General features: G+C 40.6%; 1 protein-coding gene across 1 annotated transcript in view; it reads left to right on the top strand.

Annotated features, from left to right (window-relative positions):
* Positions 1-3,283: 3,283 nt before the first annotated feature.
* Positions 3,284-21,007, top strand: part of SRBD1 (S1 RNA binding domain 1) — a 134,835-nt gene continuing 117,111 nt past the window's right edge. The window contains exons 1-8 of the mRNA XM_063443913.1: positions 3,284-3,324; positions 11,402-11,472; positions 14,507-14,657; positions 14,833-14,964; positions 15,438-15,833; positions 17,774-17,940; positions 20,446-20,563; positions 20,660-20,798. Coding sequence (XP_063299983.1) covers positions 11,402-11,472; positions 14,507-14,657; positions 14,833-14,964; positions 15,438-15,833; positions 17,774-17,940; positions 20,446-20,563; positions 20,660-20,798 — 1,174 coding nt within the window. The 5' untranslated portion in view covers positions 3,284-3,324. The remainder of the gene's footprint in view (positions 3,325-11,401; positions 11,473-14,506; positions 14,658-14,832; positions 14,965-15,437; positions 15,834-17,773; positions 17,941-20,445; positions 20,564-20,659; positions 20,799-21,007) is intronic.

The raw sequence follows: 21,007 nt of genomic DNA, 5'->3' as shown, positions 1-21,007 counted from the left end.
GCGATAAAAGTAGCCGAAGTGACTCCGTGGATACATCACTCCAGGGTTAAACCAGCAGCAGTCGATTCTTGGCAAGTTACAGCAGATCCAGAGAATCCCTGCAAGATCCGGTTAAAACGCACTACTCAGTCGGAGTAACGAGGAATCGTGTGGATTACAAATTTTATTGTTACAGGGATTTGGTGCGTGAGTGAGAAGGCCATAATAAAGCCTGTCCGCTTACCAACACATAGTATATAAGCCAGGAAAGTCTCGAAGGGACACCTGTGAAGACGAGCAGAACTCCATTCCCTGCAGCCCTCACATCCTGGAAGCTGAGGCGCCTTCGCACGGACGAAGACTGAGGATGACGGCGAAAGATGTGCTTTTGATAGTGTTTATTTATATGTGTTTTTATATTCAGGAAGGTAGAGGTACCGACACTCCTAGCTGTGAGGTATGCATTAAGACTACGAGAACAGGTAACCATATTTCCCAAACCCTAATTTGGCATTCACAATACGAGTGTAAAGGAGATGTATCGAGATGTAGATACTTAAATATAGACTATAGTGTGTGCCATTTAGGAGTAGGAGAACCTAAGTGCTTCAGTCCAGAGTATCAACCTCGTACAATCTGGTTGACTCTCAGGAATGGAGATCCTCAGGGGACCCTAATTAATAAGACGGTGTTAGAATCCGTACATTCTTCGGGTGTTCTGCTATTTGATGCGTGTAAAGCGATATCGAGTGGTAGAAAGCCGTGGAATGTATGTGGGGATCTTAGATGGGAGAGGACGTATGGGTCTAATGATAAATATATTTGTCCCAGTAGTAAAAATAAATATGTAAGTCCTAGATGCCCAAATAAAGACTATAACTTTTGCCCATATTGGTCTTGTGTGGGGTGGGCGACTTGGGGACAGACAGTAGACAAAGACATGATAGTGACTAAGTTGCCGACTAGCCCATATTGTAAGTCTATGGAATGTAATCCCATCCATATACTTATAAATAACCCCGATAAGTTCTTAGACAAATATGGCAATTTATTTGGGTTTCAGATATACGGGACGGGTTTAGATCCTGGGACATTTATTGTTTATAGGGATAGAGACTGATACGGTATCCTCCCAAACTCATCAAGTATACCATTCCTTTTATGAAGAGATGAGTATAGATAATAAGATCCCCCATAATGCTAAAAACCTGTTTATTGATTTAGCCGAAAGTATTGCCGGTAGTCTTAATGTTACCAACTGCTATGTGTGTGGAGGTACTAACATGGGAGACCAATGGCCTTGGGAAGCAAAGGAGGTAATGTCCGGTTCTGAGGCAGTTGACCAATTAATATCTACACAAGCCGATTATCATATGAGTGTTAGAGGTAAATCTGAGTGGAGATTAAAGACCTCCATCATAGGTTATGTTTGCATAGCAAGGAAAGGAATAATGTATAACACTTCTGTAGGAGAATTAACTTGTCTAGGGCAAAAAGCTTATGATGATGATACAAAGAATACAACTTGGTGGTCGGCTTCAAATGTCTCAGAACCATCTAACCCGTTTGCTAGATACGCCAATTTAAAGGATGTGTGGTTTGATTTATCCATCACATCTACCTGGAGAGCCCCAGCAAATTTGTACTGGATCTGTGGTAAGAAAGCCTATTCGGAGTTGCCACAGGACTGGGAAGGGGCATGTGTGTTGGGTATGCTCAAACCATCCTTCTTCTTGTTACCAATTGAAACAGGTGAGACTTTAGGTGTTAAAGTGTATGATGTGAATCATAGGAAGAAAAGGGGACCCATAGAGATAGGCGCCTGGGAAGATGATGAATGGCCTCCCCAGCGTATCATAGATTATTATGGGCCAGCCACGTGGGCTGAGGACGGTACCTTTGGTTACAGAACCCCTATTTATATGCTCAACCGTATTATAAGATTACAGGCGGTGGTTGAGATTATCACCAACGAGACGTCACAAGCGCTCAATCTTCTAGCGAAGCATAACACCAGGATGAGGACGGCAGTCTACCAAAATAGATTAGCCTTGGATTACCTTTTGGCAGTAGAGGGAGGTGTATGTGGGAAGTTTAACCTGAGCAATTGCTGTCTTCAAATAGATGACGAAGGGCAAGCAATAGCTGAGCTTACTAGCCATATGGTTAAACTAGCGCATGTGCCTACTCAGGTATGGAAAGGGTATAATCCAAGTAGTTGGTTTGGTAGCTGGTATGAGTGGTTTGGAGGGCTTAAGGCAGTGGTAGGTGGAGTCCTACTGATTTTAATGTTGTGTCTACTCCTGCCGTGTCTTATACTCTTAGTAGTTAGGTCTGTGCAAAGCCTGATAGAAAATATAGCAGAGAGGAAGGCTGCTGCACAGATAATGGCGATTTATAAGTATAAGGCTCTAAATCAGGGAGAACCAATGCAAGAAGATGAGTGTTGAAGATTCACATCATAAGATAAGTCTGGTCTGGTTCAAGGTAACTTGCGGTGTATGCAAACCAAGGTTAAGTGATGCCTCAAGTAATTGTGAATTATCAAGAGGCATCAAAGGGGGGAATGTGGTGGAATCTCGGTAAAAATAAATTTAGTAGGCCGAGATTACCACGTGGCATGTGTACGTGCATATGCTGACGTATCGATCAGTTGGTTGCACGAGGCAAGATACGATCAGTAGTGTACGGAGCATGTGCAAGAATACAGGATGTAGTATTCCCCCTCCTCCATTGTGCTGGACAAGCCATGCGGTCAAACAGGAAGTTAATTCTTATTTGTGTTGATTGGTTAAGAGAATGTGCGGGTGGAGCTTAATATGGGAGGAGTTATGTGCCTATATAAGGAGCCTGCACTATTGTCCGGGGCTCAGAATTTGCTGTATTTTGGTGACGCTAGTCCCTCTGAGTCCCGATCGGTGATCCAATAAAGAATCTCTTCCTTCCTGAAGAAACCTGTGTCCATCTCTCTGTGCTTGGCTTCCGTCAGTTTCTCCGGTATCAGTATGAGTGGTTTTTATAATTTTTTTCCTGTCTAGTGCAGACAAACAGTGAATTCTAACCCTTTCACCACCAGAACCAAGTGGAGTAAGGTGCGTTTATGACAAAGTGCATACATGTTTTAATTTGGGTTATATCTATTAAATAGTGACTTTTTTTTTTGCATTTGGGCTGTTGAGTGCCCTTTTAAGTATAATGGGAGCATAATTGGGGTAACCCAAGATATCTTTATCTTGGGTGGTGCAGGTAGGATTTGGGAGTTAATTTGGTGTTAAAACTAAACAATCTCTGTTTGCCTTCCATTGCAGATTTACTTGGGTGAAGGACAGGAGAGAATAAAAAAAGGTACGCACCACAAGCTTTATATGGATCATCCATCAGTGTTTGTCATCAGGAGAAATTGTTTATTACAAGCTCTTTAACTTTTAAAGAGACAGTTACATTATAGTAATTTAGTATGTTCATACACGAAGCAGTAATGAATTCTATTGTTCTTCTTTAATGTGAATTGGAGAACTTTGTGATACAATGTCTGTAGACACCTTCAAAGTCTGATGCACCATAAAGCGTAACTGTAACTTGGAATATAATGGCACTTTCTGATGGCTAACAAAACATTGGCTATTGTGTGTGAGATATATCTTCATACATTTATTTTTATTTTTAAATGATTTTTTAGTTTATAGACCTTAAAATGGATATGCCACCTTTGAGGATCTTTGCCTATTTCGCGAAGACCCTTAAAACTGACAAATCCAACGTGGGTCCTGTGACCACAGGGTTCAGGGAACGTAAGTTTTACGTACCTCGGGATGTCCATTTTGGCAGCCGCCATCTTCATCCTGCTGTCCTCTTCTACTTCTGGCGCTTCATTTGCCAGGAGCCATGTCAGTGACTGCTGTTGGGATTGGACAAACATTGACGGCGCAGTCTTGATCAGTATTTCATAAAGGTTATATCTTCAATTGAAATACTGAAAAGTGATAGATCCATTTTAAAAATAATTACTGATACTGGGGCAAACTGTTATATGTATCGGAAAAATCATGTCTAACTCAGCACGTGCACTGGTAATGGATCTAATCATCAACTAGAAAATAAATTAAAGAAAAACTACCAAAATGAAAAATTTATCTATGCTAGTGTGAAAAGATATTTGTGTATTTTTTTTTTTTTTTAATTCTTTATTTTTCGTGCATAGATATAGATAACATTTAGTTTGGTAATGCCACAACAGCGATTACCATAGTTTTCAGATACATAGATTTACAGTTGCATGGCTTGAGAGACTGTGCACATTTTTTAGGGTTAAAGATGAGTAACAGTAGCGTGTTGCAAGTCAGTGTGTGTGCTTGCGTGTTAATTTAGCGTAGCCATTGACTTTGCTATGAGAAATAAAAATATGATGGAAAACAACGTAGATATACCGGTTATCTAGCGCTTCCTTTTTTTTTAACCTATGGTGTAGCAGGGAGGGTTACAGTGCTATGTGATGAATAGTGTAGTTAGTCTACGTGTTCATGCTTAGATAGTAGTGGATATTTGTGTATTTTTAATAGGAAGTTCCACCAGAAGCAAATTATAATTCAAAAGGAAGCAATGTGTGTGTGTGTGTGTGTGTGTTATAAATATATATGTAAAAAAGACATAAAATTTGTATCTTCTAATATCTTTTTTTATTGGACTAACAATTTTGTAATGACAAGCTTTTGGGAGAAAACAGACAGCATTCTCCTAGACTAGAGGGTCATAAATATCTTGTGTGAAGATCACAGAGTGAGGGGGTAGAGAAAAAACAAACAAACAAGCAAACAGTGTGTATTTTCCATCAAACCTGTGTCTTATCTACACTCATGTCACTGTAACCCCTGTATCACAACTCAACTTTGAATTCTATGTGTCAGCAATGCTTTAGACTTGAATAAGGTATGTTCTCCCGAAAGCTTGTCATTACAAAATTCTGTTAGTCTAATAAAAAAGGTATTACAAGATACGAATTGTATCTGTTTTTTACATCAGCATCACTGGACTAATACGGGTACAATCCCTACATATATATTATTATTATTGGTATTTATATAGCGCCAACTAATTCCGCAGCGCTTTACAATATTATGAAAAGGGTATATTTACAATGAATGAGACAATTACACAGTGACACAAGAATAATTGGTAGATGAGGGCCCTGCTCAAGCAAGCTTACAGTCTAGAGGAGGTGGGGTACAAATACACAACAGGGCAGCAAGGGTGACAGCCACCAAACAAGGTGGAAAAGTACTAGAGCTGGAGGTGAGAATGGAATATGGCTCTTTTAGGAGAGCAAGAGACCGATATGGATAAGTATAGATAAATTACTCTCGGAGTCCATTATGAGGGGAAAAATAAGCTCAGTTTTAGAGAGATTGAGTTTCAGAAAGCGGGAGGACATCCAATCAGAGATTGAGGAAATGCATTGCAGGACCGCGAGGGAAAGATCCGGGGAGGAGAGAAAGAGAGAACAGAAGGGGACCAAGAACAGATCCTTGGGGGACTCCAACCAAGACAGGGCGAGTGGAGGAGGTGTCTTTGCATAAGGAGACATTGAATGAACGTTGGGAGAGATAGGAGGAGAACCACAAGAGGACAGTGTCACAGAGACCGAGGGATTGAAGAGTTTGGAGAAGGAGGACATGATTAACGGTTCTCAAAGGCAGCAGAGAGGTCAACAAGAATTAGTATGGAGTAGTGGCCTTTGGATCTAGCTGTGATTAGGTCATTTGTAACTTTAATAAGAGCAGTCTCAGTAGAGTGGAGGGGACGAAAGCCAGATTGAAGAGGATCAAGGAGGGAGTTGGAATTTAGGAAGTGAGTCATACGAGTAAAGACAAGTCTTTCTAGAAGCTTTGAAGTAAAAGTTAGCAGGGATATGGGACGACAGTTGGAAGGGGAAGACGGGTCTAGGGATGGCTTTTTTAGGATGGGTACGACAGTAGCTTGCTTAAGGGGAGCAGGGACAACACCAGATGAAAGAGAGCAGTTTAGGATGTGTGTTAAAGGGACACTCCAGACACCCAGACCACTCCTGCCCGTTGGAGTGGTCTGGGTGCCAACTCCCACTACCCTTAACCCTTCAACTGTAATTATTGCAGTTTTTTTTTATAAACTGCAATAATTACCTTGCAGGGTTAACTCCTCCTCTAGTGGCTGTCTACTAGAATAGAATCTACTAGACAGCCACTAGAGGGCACTTCCTGCCTCATAGCACAGGTTTTGTGAGGACCTCCAGTGTCACTCTATTCCCCATAGCAAAGCATTGCAAAGCATTTTCAATGCTTTCCTATAGAGAGCTCTAATGCGCGTGCATGGCATTGCCGTGCATGCGCATTAGGTCTCCTCAGCCGGCGAGCGGGATCAGTCTGGGAGGAGCGGCAGCGAGCAGAAACCACCGGGGTCTCAGGTAAGTGACCTGAAGGGTTTTTCACCCCTTCAGCATCCGGGGATGGGAGGTGGGAGGGAGAGGGGACCTGCAGTGCACTGGAGTGTCCCTTTAAGGACGGTACAAGACAAGGGGAGAGAGATCTGATAAGGTGGGAAGGTACTGGATCAAGCGGACAGGTGGTGGGACGAGAGGAGAAGCAAAGCCACCTCCTGTTCTGTAGCGGGTGAGAAGGTCTGTAGGGTAGGGAAGGTATGGTCCATGTGTGGTTGCGAGAGGGAGGAGCAAAGGGGGAGAGAAATCTGCCCTGGGCTGCAGCGTCCAGGGCAGAAGTGAGGGTAGCATTATATGAGGAGATAGCCAGAGAGGGACAGGAGAAAGTGGGGATGATTGAGAGTTTGGAATGGAGATCAGCTGAGCGTTGCTGGAGGGCAATAGAATTCAGGTCCCTTTTGAGTTGAGGGGGTTAGGGTGAGACTGTTGGGTGAGGGGGCTTTCAAGAACAAATAAGAGGTTTTGATCTGAGAGAGAAAATGGAGTGTTGTGGAGCTTAGAGATAGTGCATGCATTAGAAAAAATAAGATCGAGGGTATTTCTAGCTACATGTGTGGGAGTATTAGCCCACTGTGATAGACCAAGGGAGGAAGTAATAGAAAGTACTTTGGAAGCTACTGAGGTCAGGGGTGGGTTAATGGTAATGTTGAAATATATATACGGTATATACTCGAGTATAAGCCGAGTTTTTCAGCACATTTATACTCGAGTCAATTGTCTGTATTATGGCAATTTATATTGCCATAATACAGACAATGGGGCTGTGTAGGAGGGGGTCTGGCAGAGCTGTTACTTACTTCTCCTGCAGCTCCTGTCAGCTTCCTCCGCCTCCGTGCCGGTCCGTTCAGCACCTCTGTCAGCTCCCAGTGTAAGTCTCGCGAGAGCCGTGGGGTCATAGTGCGGCCGCGAGACTTACACTGGGACTTACACTGGGAGCTGCACGGACGGGCGCGGAGGAGAAGGGAGCTGACAGGAGCTGCAGGAGAGGTAAGTAACAGCTCTGCCAGCCCCCCTCCTACACAGCCCATTTACTGGACCACCAGGGAGTGAGAGTCCCCCGCCCTGCCATGCATCAAGCAGGGAGGGGGGGACGAAAAAAAAAAAATAATAAAAAAAAAAAAAAATTAAAAAATAATAATAAAATTGCCCACCCCCCACCAAGGCTCTGCAACACGCACACGCACACACACGCGCACTGCATTCATACACACACTGCATTCATTATATACACACACTGCATTCATTATATACACACACACTGCATTCATACACACACTGCACTTATACACACACACTGCACTTATACACACACACTGCACTTATACACACACACTGCACTCATACACACACACTGCACTCATACATACACACACACTGCACTCATACATACACACACACTGCACTCATACACACAAAGTGCACTCATACACACAAAGTGCACTCATACACACAAAGTGCACTCATACACACAAAGTGCACTCATACACACGCTGCACTCATACACACGCTGCACTCATACACACGCTGCACTCATACACACGCTGCATTCATACACACACTGCATTCATTATATACACACACTGTAAATAAATATTCAATTAATATAATTTTTTTAGGATCTAATTTTATTTAGAAATTTACCAGTAGCTGCTGCATTTCCCACCCTAGTCTTATACTCGAGTCAATACGTTTTCCCAGCTTTTTGGGGTAAAATTAGGGGCCTCGGCTTATACTCGAGTATAAACGGTATATAATATATAAATCCTGCACTCCATATATCCCCAATATACTTGCCCGGTGCTTGTCAAGCAAAAAGAGTAATCCAGATAGCACTCCCAGGACTTTTTGCAAAATAAAACGTAGCTTTTAATTAGCTTAAAAAATTAATCAACGTTTCAGGTCCTGATGAAAGTCTGTGAATAACAGACTGAAAGGTTGATTGATGTTTAAAGCTAATTAAAAGCAACGTTTTATTTTGCAAAGAGTCCTGGGAGTGCTATCTGGATATATATATATATATATATACTGCAATACTCTGGTATTTTGCATCCTGTCTACTGGACTAATACGGCTAATCCCATATATATATATATATATATATATATATATATATATATACAATATACCAGAGTATTACAATATGCAATGACACCTTTTTTACTGGACTAACATAATAATTTCAATGACAAGCTTTTGAGAGTTTTCTCTTCCTCAGGTCTGAAGAAATACTGATCATTTAAAACAACTGATGTTAGAGAATGGGGGGTGTGGGTGACTGGGGTGTCATAAATAGCAGAAGTTGTGCCTGGAAGTGAAAGGTGCAGGTTGGCTGAGAATAGCCAGAAAAAGTAAATAAACAGAGGAGAGTCAATAAACTAGTTAAAAAGAAAAAAAACAACAAAAATCAGCAGAGCAGGACATGCAAATAAGCTGCATTTCAGAATGAAGCTACACAGACACTCAATCAAGAACCACAAGGAAAACGGATATTGTACCCCTGTTGGTCACCACTTCACCCAGACTGATCACTCCATAAAAGAACGAAAGACATTTGAGATGAAAATGATCACACATTTCAACACCAGAAATGAAGGACTTAATGTAGACTCTGGCTTTCTCACACACTACCAAAACTTTATATAAACACACATTTAAATGTATTATATAGTTATTTTTCCATAATTCTGATATATTTGCATGCCCTGCTCTGCTGTTGTTTTTTTTTTTTTTTTCTTTTCTCTTTTTAACCAGCTTCTCTATTTGTTTGTTTTTTCTGGCTATTCTCAACCAATCTGCACCTTTCACTTCCAGGCACATCTTCTGCGATTTAGGACACCCCACTCACCCCCTCCCTCCCTTTCTCTAACATCAGTTGTTTTAAGTGTTTTAAACTTTATCAGATTGATCAGTATTGCTTCAGACCTGAGGAAGAAAGGATAAATCTCGAAACCTTGCCTTTGAAATATTATGTTAGTCCAATAAAAAAGGTATAATTGCATACAGCAATACTCTGGTATTTTGGCATCATATATACACATGTACACAAGCCAATTTTATATATATATATATATATATATATATATATATATAACACGTGAGCAAACCTAGTATAGAGTAATTTTTTACTGATAGATTCTATTCAAACAGCTATTTCTCTTCTTGTACTCTATCTCCCTAACAAAATAGAGAAATTAAGAAATGTTAATTTTTTTAGTTTTGCTTGGCATTTTAACCGTGAATGTCATAATAATGTTAGCTGTGACTGCAATAAAATACATATATTTAGTCACAAACACTGCTCAACGTTAGCGTTTATATTTGTTTGTGTGTGAAAATTGCAAAAAACTAATTTTAACGCAAATTTTGGCCAGTGTTTGTGACTATTTGACTACTAAAAAAGACTGGACATACCCCATTTGCAATACCTCGGGTTGTCTACTTTTGCAAATGGTATGCCATCATGGGGGTAATTCTCATTCCTGGGCTGCCGTCTCAAAGGCAGCATAACCAATCTGACAAATTTCTATTAGAGATTGTAGCCGTATTAGTCCAGTGATGTAGATGTAAAAAACTGATAAAATGTGTATCTTGTTGTCATTAAAAAAATTCTGTTAGTCCAATAAAAAAGGTATTACAAGATACAAATCTGATCAGTTTTTTTACACACACACTCTCTCTCTCTTTCCCCTCTCTTTCCCCTCCCTCCCCCCCACTATAGTGCCAGGAAAACAAACTCGTTTTCCTGGCACTATATAGTCCTTAGGTCCCCCCCCTCCCGCTGGGCTGAAGGGGTTAAAACCCCTTCAGCCACTTACCTTTTTCCAGTGCTGGGCTCCCTCGGCGCTGGTGACCTCTCCTCCCCCTCCGTTGTCAGCTCCCGAGTGGCCGAATGCGCATGCGTGGCCAGAGACGCGCATGCATTCAAACCGCACATAGGAAAGCATTACTCAATGCTTTCCTATGGACGTTCTGCGTGCTCAATGCGATTTTCGCATACAGCATCGCTGAAGCACCTCTAGCGGCTCGCAGAAAGACAGCCACTAGAGGCTGGATTAACCCTGCAATGTAAACATAGCAGTTTCTCTGAAGGTTTAAACCTAGGGGGACCTGGCAACCAGACCACTTCATTGAGCTGAAGTGGTCTGAGTGACTATAGTGGTCCTTTAATATACACTTTTAATAATTGTGTTTATGTATGTATGTGTATATAAAAGTACTTAGATCATATATATATATATATATAAATCAAAGTACTTCTTATTTAAATAATAAAGGGTTTTATAACAGGCAGAGCTGCAGACAGCCATTCCGGCTATGTGATCGTGAGGACCCCGTGATCACATGGCTCGGGAGCGCAGAATCTGCTGCAGGGGGACTGCCTGGATGGCCACTGTCCTTAAGGGGTTAGGCGTCTTCAAAATCCACATAGGAAAACTTTGATTCAATGCTTTCCTATAGGAAAGGCTCAATAAGCCCGTGGTGCTCGCCATGCATTCTCATTAGGCTCCCCCCCTGATGATGTCAGAGTAGGTGAACGGAGGTTGCATGGGGACGGTGGTACATCAGAGTGTTATGAATACAGCCTTGTATTCCTTTAATACACTTTAAGTCATTTTAGAAGATTTATTTCCATATAGAGGCAATAATAAATAAAGTCTAGGGAAGGGTCTATCTGATGTGATAGTATAAACAGTGAAATTTAGATATTTTGGTTACACACAGTTACACAAGCTAATTATTGTACATACTTTGTCTCCTTTTGAACTATAATTTGATTCTGATGCAACTTCCAACTAAAGATTCCCAAATATCTTTTTCACACTAGCATAGAGAAACTTTACATTTTGGAAGTTTTTCTTTTGTTCCTTTGTATTGCAAGGAAATGTAATTAGTCTGTTGGTTCTGTTCTTTCCCTGTACATAAATAAATCTCATGTTACGCATTCATTTCTAGATGTCTGGACTCACGAGGAGAGTTAAACAGACCACAGCCGTCCCCAAGCAGGAGTGGTCTTTTATCAGTGTGTGAGTATTCTGCTTTACGGCTGCATGGTCTGTGTCCAAGGTTCCGGAATGAATAAACTAAAGGCATGCCAAAGGATTACCATGTCATTATATTAGTGTGGTGGAAGGGGGAATATGTGTGCAGTTTAAATCTAAATAGTTACAGTTATTATTATTATTATATTATTTATATAGCGCCATCAGACTCCGTAGCGCTGTACAATGGGTTGTCAATATAATTTTTTATTTAGGGAAATTAAGCGGTCTGTTTTTTGTTTTTGACGTAAGTTATCAGCAATAGAAGGATGAGCTATTTTAGCCAATCCTTGCCCTCCCATTCATTCCTGTGGGTATTGAGTTGTTACATGGGAATTACAAGACAGTCCTTTATCCCCTATGGGTTCAAATGGGAGCTTCACTTTAATTGATTACGATGGGTAAGTAGTAAGCATACTGATTAGAGAAGATTCCTCACTTTCCCTTAAATGATTTAGTGGTAAGAGGACATCAGTAGGGGATATGTAAATTTATGTCCACTTGGCGAAGCTGGGAGAGAGATCATTTAAATATTTGAACTGAACCAGGAGGACTGAGCACCTCTGGTTACATATAGGGACTCAGGAAACTACCATTTTAGAGGGTTTATTATTTGGGCCACTGGCTTTGGATGGTTATTATTTATAATTTGCACTCCACCTTGATATCTAAAGGAATGTAAGAAAGGAGTAGGGGCTTTGCTGGCATGGTCATCCTATTTTCCCTTATTTTATTTATTTATTATTGCCATTTATATAACGCCAACAGATTCCATAGCGCTTTACAATATTATGAGATGGGATTTAACTATAAAAAGGACAATTACAAATAAACTTACAGGAACAATAGGTTGAAGAGGACCCTGCTCAAACGAGCTTACATTCTATAGGAGGTGGGGTGTAAAACACATTAGGACAGGAATTTGCAATCAAATAAGGTGGGCTGCCCTTTAGGAGAGGGCAAGAGAGACAGGTATGTGAGGTAAGGGTTAGTCTTGGAGGCCATAAGCTTTCCTAAAGAGATGGGTTTTAAGGCACTTCTTAAAAGATGCAAGACTAGGGGAGAGTCTGATGGCGGTAGGCAGGCTATTCCATAGGAAGGGAGTCACCCGTGAGAAGTCCTGCAAGCGCGAGTTGGCCGTACGAGTGCGGACAACGGACAGGAGGTGGTCACGGGCAGAGCGGAGAGACCGAGAAGGGACATACCTATGGATCTGTGAGGAGATATAAGAGGGGCTAGAGTTGTTCAGTGCTTTATAGGTGTGAGTTAGTACCTTGAATTGACTCCTATAGCATACAGGAAGCCAATGTAAGGACTGGCAGAGGGGTGAGGTGTGAGAGAAACGACTAGAGAGGAAAATCAATCTAGCAGCAGCGTTCATTACAGACTGTAAGGGTGCAGTACGGCTATTGGGAAGACCAATCAGGAGAGGTTACAATAATCCATGCGGGAAATTACTAGAGCATGGACAAGCTCCTTGGTAGTATCTGGTGCAAGAAAGGGGCGGATGCGGGCTATGTTTTTAAGATGGAATCTACAGTATTTGGCAACATGCTGGATGTGAGGCTCAAATGTGAGACCAGAGTCAAGTATGACGCCAAGACAGCGCGCTTGCAAGGATGGACTGATGTTGGTACCACAAACTTGGAGGGAGAGCGAAAGAGGAGGATCAGTATTAGGAGGAGGAAAGACAAGGAGCTCAGTTTTTGAGAGATTGAGTTTCAGAAAGCGGGATGACATCCAGTCAGAGATGGAAGAAAGGCAAGCAGTGACACGTTGCAGGACGGCAGGGGAGAGGTCCGGGGAGGAGAGATATAGCTGGGTGTCATCAGCGTACAGGTGGTAGTGAAATCCAAAAGAGGTAATAAGTTTTCCAAGAGAGGCAGTATAAAGAGAAAATAGAAGGGGACCAAGGACGGAGCCTTGGGGAACTCCAACCGAGACGGGGCAAGGGGAGGAGGTATCATTAGAAAAGGAGACACTGAATGAGCGTTGGGAGAGATAAGAGGAAAACCATGAGAGGACAGAGTCACAGAGACCAAGCGATTGAAGAGTTTGAAGAAGGAGAGCATGATCAACGGTGTCAAAGGCCGCTGAGAGGTCAAGAAGAATTAGTATGGAGTAAGGGGCCCAGTGGTCTACCTTGAATAATAGTAGGTAATAACGGTGTTTGTGGATATATTCTGGTTTAATTATATATTGTATTTGGTGGGGATATGGCCTGCATACTGGCAGACTTTCATTTTATCAAAAACGATTGCTTTGTATAATTTTTATTGAACACTTTAAAAATTCTATAAAACAATGCAACATAATAGTCACAAATATTAACAAGTAATAACAATAAAAAAAACATTTTGGTTACATGTCTAGCATCAGGTTTTTATACATTTTGTCATTTGTTAACACCTTTTTTAAAGGATCACTATAGTGTCAGGAAAACAAATTTGTTTTCCTGACACTATATAACTCTTAGTTCCCCCCCTCCCCCGCCCTCAGGGCCCCCCTCCCGTGGCGCTGAAGGGGTTAAACCCCTTCATTTACTTACTTGAATCCAGCGCCGTGCTCCCTCGGCGCTGGTGACCTTTCCTCCCACTCCGACGTTGGCTCCCGAGTGGAACGGAATGCGCAAGAGCCGCGCACGCATTCAAACAGTCCATAGGAAACAGTCCTTTCCGATGGACGTTCTGCACGCTGAATGCGATTTTCAGGAAGACAGCCACTAGAGGTTGGATTAACCCTGCTATGTAAACATAGCAGTTTCTCTGAAACTGCTATGATTACATCTGAAGGGTTAAAACCTGGGGGACCTGACACCCAGACCACTTCATTGAGCTGAAGTGCTCTGGGTGACTATAGTGTCCCTTTAAGACCCTCGATAAATAGTCTGGAAGTTGAAGACTATGATGTGGACAGTAAAAGGCTTATGGCCATTTATTCATGTGTCACTTTCTGGGAGTCACCAAACCTCTACAATCTACAAACATTTTCTAAACACACACACATTTCTTTCAAACAGAACTGAATCAGAAGATGAAACCATGGAGGAAGATGAATGGGAACCAGAAAAAAAAGCTCCTAAAGCAAAGAGACCACCAAAAGTCAATAAAGAAATAAAAAAAAAAGCTGAACCAAAGCCAAAGCGTGCAGCAGCCCCAAGACCACGGAAGGTGAGTGACACAAGTATGGAACGGGATGAAAAAAAGCTACTAATGTATGGAAGAGTAGCTGTCACTATTCCTGCACAACCCTATAACAAAAGTTACCTGTAGATCATACTTTATTTAGTAATCCGGTATATATGTTATTTTTGTATTATTCATTTATTTTTCGTTTTCCCCTTAGACCGTGTCAAAAAAGGTCAGCGGTGTTTCAAGCCCCACGCACAGGGTGCCTGAGCTCATTTCTGGAAACACTGAGATGGTTGGTAATTTGTCTGGACTCAACGAGACGGTTGGAGTGCAAGTTAAGGAAGAGGTAACATTGAGAGCCAGATGTGATTTGCAGCCGGTTGGGAAGGTTTAGACCAGGTGTATCCAAGCTTCCAAACTTGGCTTTCCAACTCTTAGATCTAAATTCTATTCTCCAAATTCTTTGCCATGCACAGTGCTGGTTTGGTTTACCTTAACATTTCTGGTGTGCGTGTGCACTTGTACATGAGTTTGTTTTATGGAACCATTTTGTTCAGGCAAATGTCTCAGGAGTGGAGATTTCCATAAATGATGCCCATCTTTTTTGGATTGTAGAAGTATATTTAGTAAAGTGTATCTCTGCAGTATCTATGATATACCCTCGTTTACCAAGTGTCTATTGCTTATTATTATTAGTTATGTTTTCTAACATAAAGGGAAGTGTTTACTTGATAACCTTTGCAATCGCTGGATTTTATATCCATTTGTAAATTTAAAAGGACTGTATGAAAATAACTGATTTATGTAAAATTCTTACAGAGAAAATCAGTTGGGATAGAGAACAATTTCTGTGAAGGGTTGCTGGACAAGCCCATCAAGCAGGAAATTCTATCACCGAAGCGGGCAACCGCACAAACCTCAGCACCAAAGAAGGCAACGCAAAAAAGACAAACGCCGAAAAAGCTGGCGCCTCAAAAACGTGCTACAGTGCAAGGTCAGGTAAAGGAGGAACGGAAAAGTATGGGAATTGAAGAGTTGCCCTCCACCAGCAGTGTGCACATGGAAGCACAGCTCAAGAAAGAAGAACCACCAGATGATTTCACCTTTGGAGAACCACCAATGAAGAAGCTGAAGACATCCATGGACTCTTTGGGAAAACCAGTCAAGCTAAGCATTGCCGGCGATGAACTTGAGATGAATTGGAACTTTGTGGAGGTAAGACATGATATATTTTCACTTATTTCATTTGAATGAAAATGGTCAGTGACAGCAAGTGATGACCTATAGGCTGAGAAATAAAGTACAGCTACATCTCCTGTATCGCTTTGCCAGTCAATTACTTTGGTTATTGGTTGTGTTCTCTGAAGCTGCTATGTTTTCAGCTGCAGGATTAACACTAGATTGACCTGGCACTCAGACCACTTCATTGTGGTCTGGGTGCCTATAGTGGTCCTTTAAGGGATACGAATGGCTGAGTATTTGGCCCCAAAGATATGTAGGGATTGAGGGAATTTAGATGACATCTATGATAACTAACACTATCTAAAAACATGAGCAGATATTAAAGAAAACTATCTTGGAGGTTACTGTCCACAACATTTGGTGTGCCGAAGATTGCCTACCCCTGTCTTATGGAACAGCCAGCAAATGTGATACCTGTTTATCTCCTTAAATAAGACTTTGCTTTACACTGCACGCAAAAAAGAGAGTCCTTTTATGTAGAAAACGACCCCCCCCCCCCAAAAAAATAAAATAAATAAATATATATATATATACACACACACACACACACACACACATAGCAGAGCACATATAAATGAAACAAAATCTTCTTTATTTGTATGTATTGAGATATATATTCATAGCGTTTACCTTGTGGTGTTTAATACCTAACGATACATATATCGTGACGTATATCTGTGCTGTAGAATAAAGAAAAGTGTGGCAACTTGTCTCGTATTTAATAGGAGGCCTTAGTTGCTCTGCTTTGAGAGGCAAAGCTCAATCCCTAATTAATGGCCCTTGCAATCAGGAAAAACCCCAGCAATAAATGACACGAAAAAATGTTGCATGTTAATCTTTTTTGTCATATGCTGAGATTAAGATGCTTGTCAAGCACGTTGCTTTAAAGATATACTGCAGTATACAGACTGTCAGAATTAGCAGCTGTTGCCTAAATGATATGACATAAAACATGATAGCAATAATTCAGCCACTCTGCAGCCTCTTTATAATGTCCCTAAAGGTTTCTAAATCATCATATTCATGTATAATGACAAAAGCACATTACACACATGACACACAGGGTTTACAACACTCCTAGATCTCAAGAACAGTTGAGTGAAATGGTTTGTTACATATTACTACATGCTAACAATATTCAACTCACAGAAAAATACATTTGAGCTCCTCTATTGTAGCCATTAAGAATAAGCAAACAGGAATGCAAAAAAATAGATATATTTAAATAAATCTTATTTATTTATTTATTTATAGTGGTCCTTTAACACAGTGAGGGAGTTTAAGCATGCATGGGATATTCAATAGGCTATCCTAGCTATAAGATAAGGCCAGGGACTAATGAAAGTATTTAGAAAATTGGGCAGACTAGATGGGCCGAATAGTTCTTATCTGCTGTCACATTCTAGTGACAACCTATAGCCAGAAGGGCACAAAATTGCCATACAGACATTTGGCCAGCATATGGCAGTAAATCACCTTTTGGCATGCAATAAGCCATGTTACATTGCTATGTGGAGTGCTGTTTATAGAGTTCACGTATGTCTCTGAAATCGGATTATATAACAGGTCTCTTAATACCAGTAAACATAACTAATCTGAATAGTTCTTTACAGTTAGGGTTTAGGTGAAAAACCGAACATAATATTAATATGCCTGGACATCTCACAGATTATCCATCTATTATTCCCTATATTCTTTCTAGTTATCGGCGTCTTGCTTATTCTTTTGACCCAGGGTTATTTTGGGAAACATTATCTCCACTTTCTCCTTAATTTAGCCAGAGCAACTTTATTTTAGAATGTTTTTTTTTTTTTTCGAGTTAAATTGATGGCGATAAAAAAAAAAAAGGCAAATTATTTTGTGAAAATTGTAACTGCCATGTTGATGTGCTAAATGTTAAAATATCTCTGTAGGTTTTATCTGAGAAGACCAATGTCGACCCGTGGGTTTGCTGCAATCTGATTAAACTCTTTAAGGAGGAGAACACCATCCCTTTCATTGCTCGCTATAGGAAGGAACTCATTAATAATTTAGATGCTGATGCTCTGCGAGAGGTACACCAAGGATTGGAAGATTTACGGTAAGAATTTATAGATTATATTTATTCACACCTAACTGATTAAGAACATTTTATTAAAATAAAGGTTATCTGTGAATGCCTTTTCACAGTTATCTCTTTGGAGACTAGGATATGGCTAGGTTTAGCCATATTGTGGACTACTGTACATGTCCTGGAAACTTTTTTTCCACAGGGATATCTAATATATAAATACTGCTTTCAACATTCAGTCCGTGAATGAAACAACATGCGGAATTTAAAGTGAAACTCTCTTAATATATCTCCTTACACAATGAATATTCCATTTATGGAATTTTTGTGATTTTATTATACTTTAGGAACCGTTATCCTATGGCTTAACTCCTCCCAAGAGGTGATGTCAAGGCCCGTATCCTGGGGTTCATGGGTGTACCACATATTTAACACCCACAAGTGGCTAATAATATGTCACTATTGCTAGAACATCAGTAATTCTGTCATTCCGTTCCTATATTCCTGTAGCATTCAATGTTGTTTCTGGAAAAGGGAATAGGAGAACCACTCATTAGAGTATTCTATTCCTCACTCCCAATTCTGCCTATCTTCTCCTATTTCTTCTTAGGCCTCTTATGTCTCTCTTATGTCTCTCTTATGTCTACCCCTAAATCAACTCACACACCCTCTTATCCCCTGCTTTTCTTCTCCGTCATATATCTCTCTCACCATCTCCTCTGACCAATCTCGTGTCTCTCACCTCATCTCCCTAACCCCATTTGTGTCGCTCTATCTTCCGAACATCCTTGTATCCTGCCATTTTATTGGATCTGTGGCTAAAAACATCCCTTTAGCCTGCCATTTTATTGGATCTGTGGCTAAATAAAAAAACACATCCATTGGTCTAGTCCAGGGGTAGGCAACCTTTTAGCAGCACTGTGCCGATATAGGATTGTGATGTCCCTTAGCGTGCCGGTCCTATTTTTTTAAATTGAGGTGTGTATGCTGCCGTATTCTGCTTGTGTTATTTATACTGTAATTGCTTTGTATCTTTGTATTTGTGCGTATATGAGCTATTATATTGTATATGTTCAGGAGTAGTTTATGGTATCGTGTTTGATACATATGAATGGAGGTTGTGTATGGGGGCTGCTTGTGGAATTGTGTGTGGATGGACATGTCACATTGTGTGTTTGGTAGTGTGTGTATGTGTGGGGGCTGTTTGGGGTATTGCATGTGAGAGGCTGCATGTAGGGTTGTGTGCATGTATGTGGATTGTTAGCGGGTTACGTTTGTGCGGATTGTGTGTGTATGTGTATGTTTGTTTGTGGGCTGGGTTATTGTGCATTTCTGTGTATATCTAGCAGTGTGAGTAGCTTCTCTGGGTTCCAGTGGGGACCAGGTCGGCCAGGTACAGGTCAAGGACAGGAGCTGAAACAGCAGCTGCAGGCTGCTCTACTACAGTGTGGATTCCCATTCACAAGTGCTGGCAGGATGTGATCTGAGATTACTTCCTCTATGTGCTGCAATGCATAAATTGAGGATTGTCCTTCACCACCTTTTCGTATTAGCAGATATCTGAAGTTTCACTTGGACTCTTGATAGGCCATAGTCTGTTTGGCTCTAGCAGCCTTGAGTGCCGTGCAAAGACACCTTGAGTGCCGTGCATGGCACTAGTGCCGGAGGTTGCCTACCCCTGGTCTAGTCCCTAAAACCAGCTATAGCAATGCCAGTGAAATGGATCATATTTTTTATTTCATGTCTATTAAAAAATCTGTGCTATTACCAGCCGTTCTGCTAGCACAATGTATATGTACATATTATTATTATTATTATTATTATTATTACTGCTATTTATAAAGCGCCAACAGATTCTGCAGCGCTGTACAATTAGTGGAGAAACGTACAATATACACAGACAAATACAAGAGATAGAGAGAGCCCTGCCCGTAAGCCGATATCTAGCCATTGGAACTCTTTCATACAAAGTGCTTGGCTAGATGGCCCGTGAGCTTACAATCTAAAGGATATGTATGTTTATGCAAATATGACATGGCTTTACGTTATTGACATATTACCCATAGTGCTATCCAAACAAATTGTGAATAAAAATTTACTAACATGTACCCGTGATCTTTAGGTTGATGATTTTCGCATTGGCACATATACGGTTAATATCTTCTAGCATCCACCAAATCTTATAAAATAAAATATTAAAAAAATGTAAGTTTCTTCCAGTATGCTTCTTGTTAAACAGCGTTGGGAAATCTATTTTACACATTTGTTAGCTCTTTAACACATATGCTAATTTTATAATTTGGTGTTATGCAACCAGGGAAAAAAATAACAACAGCAGTTAAGAAAGCCATGATAAATGCCTGGATAAAATATATTTTGTAAAATTCAAAATGTCATTTCTAAAAGTGTTAATATGCCAATATTGTTTATTAACTGTACATTTCACATCATGTCCTGTGGCAATGCAATGCTGCAGAGTATACACCTGTGCAAACATTATATAAAAAAAAAATGCATCTTCCTTTTTCTGTACAGAGCAGTTGCCAAAAAAGCTCACAACATGGTCGAAAAACTAAAGAAAGAAGGGAAACTCAATTCCAGTTTGCAAACCGCCATTTTAAATTCGAAATCAACAGATGAAGTTGAACATGTGGTCAGTAATTATTCCAATTTACAAATTAAAACAGCAAATGATTATTGATGATTTTGGTGCAATTATTTATTTAATTTTCATTTCTGGCATACTTAGTGTGCGCCGTTCAAAACTGGAAGCAAAGGTACGAAGGCACAGAGAGCCAGACAGCTTGGCTTGGAAACAGCTGCTAAAGGTCTCATCGAAACCCCAGGACAGCTCAACCTCTATGCATACATCAAAGGGGACGTTGAAGGTAATCCCATTATCTGTTTTGTTGCCACCCAAAGCCTCAACTTCTTGTAATGCAGATGTATATGTTTATCCTGTGATTAATGTTTTAGTGTGAAGATTAGTATACAAGTCTCGGACCATTTTGATGTACTATCTCAAACAGGTATGGCCATTCTAGATTAACCCCTTAAGGACACATGACATGTGTGACATGTCATGATTCCCTTTTAT

Source organism: Pelobates fuscus, chromosome 2 (genome assembly GCF_036172605.1).
Source record: "Pelobates fuscus isolate aPelFus1 chromosome 2, aPelFus1.pri, whole genome shotgun sequence".
Classification (NCBI taxonomy): Eukaryota; Metazoa; Chordata; class Amphibia; order Anura; family Pelobatidae; genus Pelobates; species Pelobates fuscus.
This window is presented reverse-complemented; position numbering and strand designations above follow the sequence as displayed.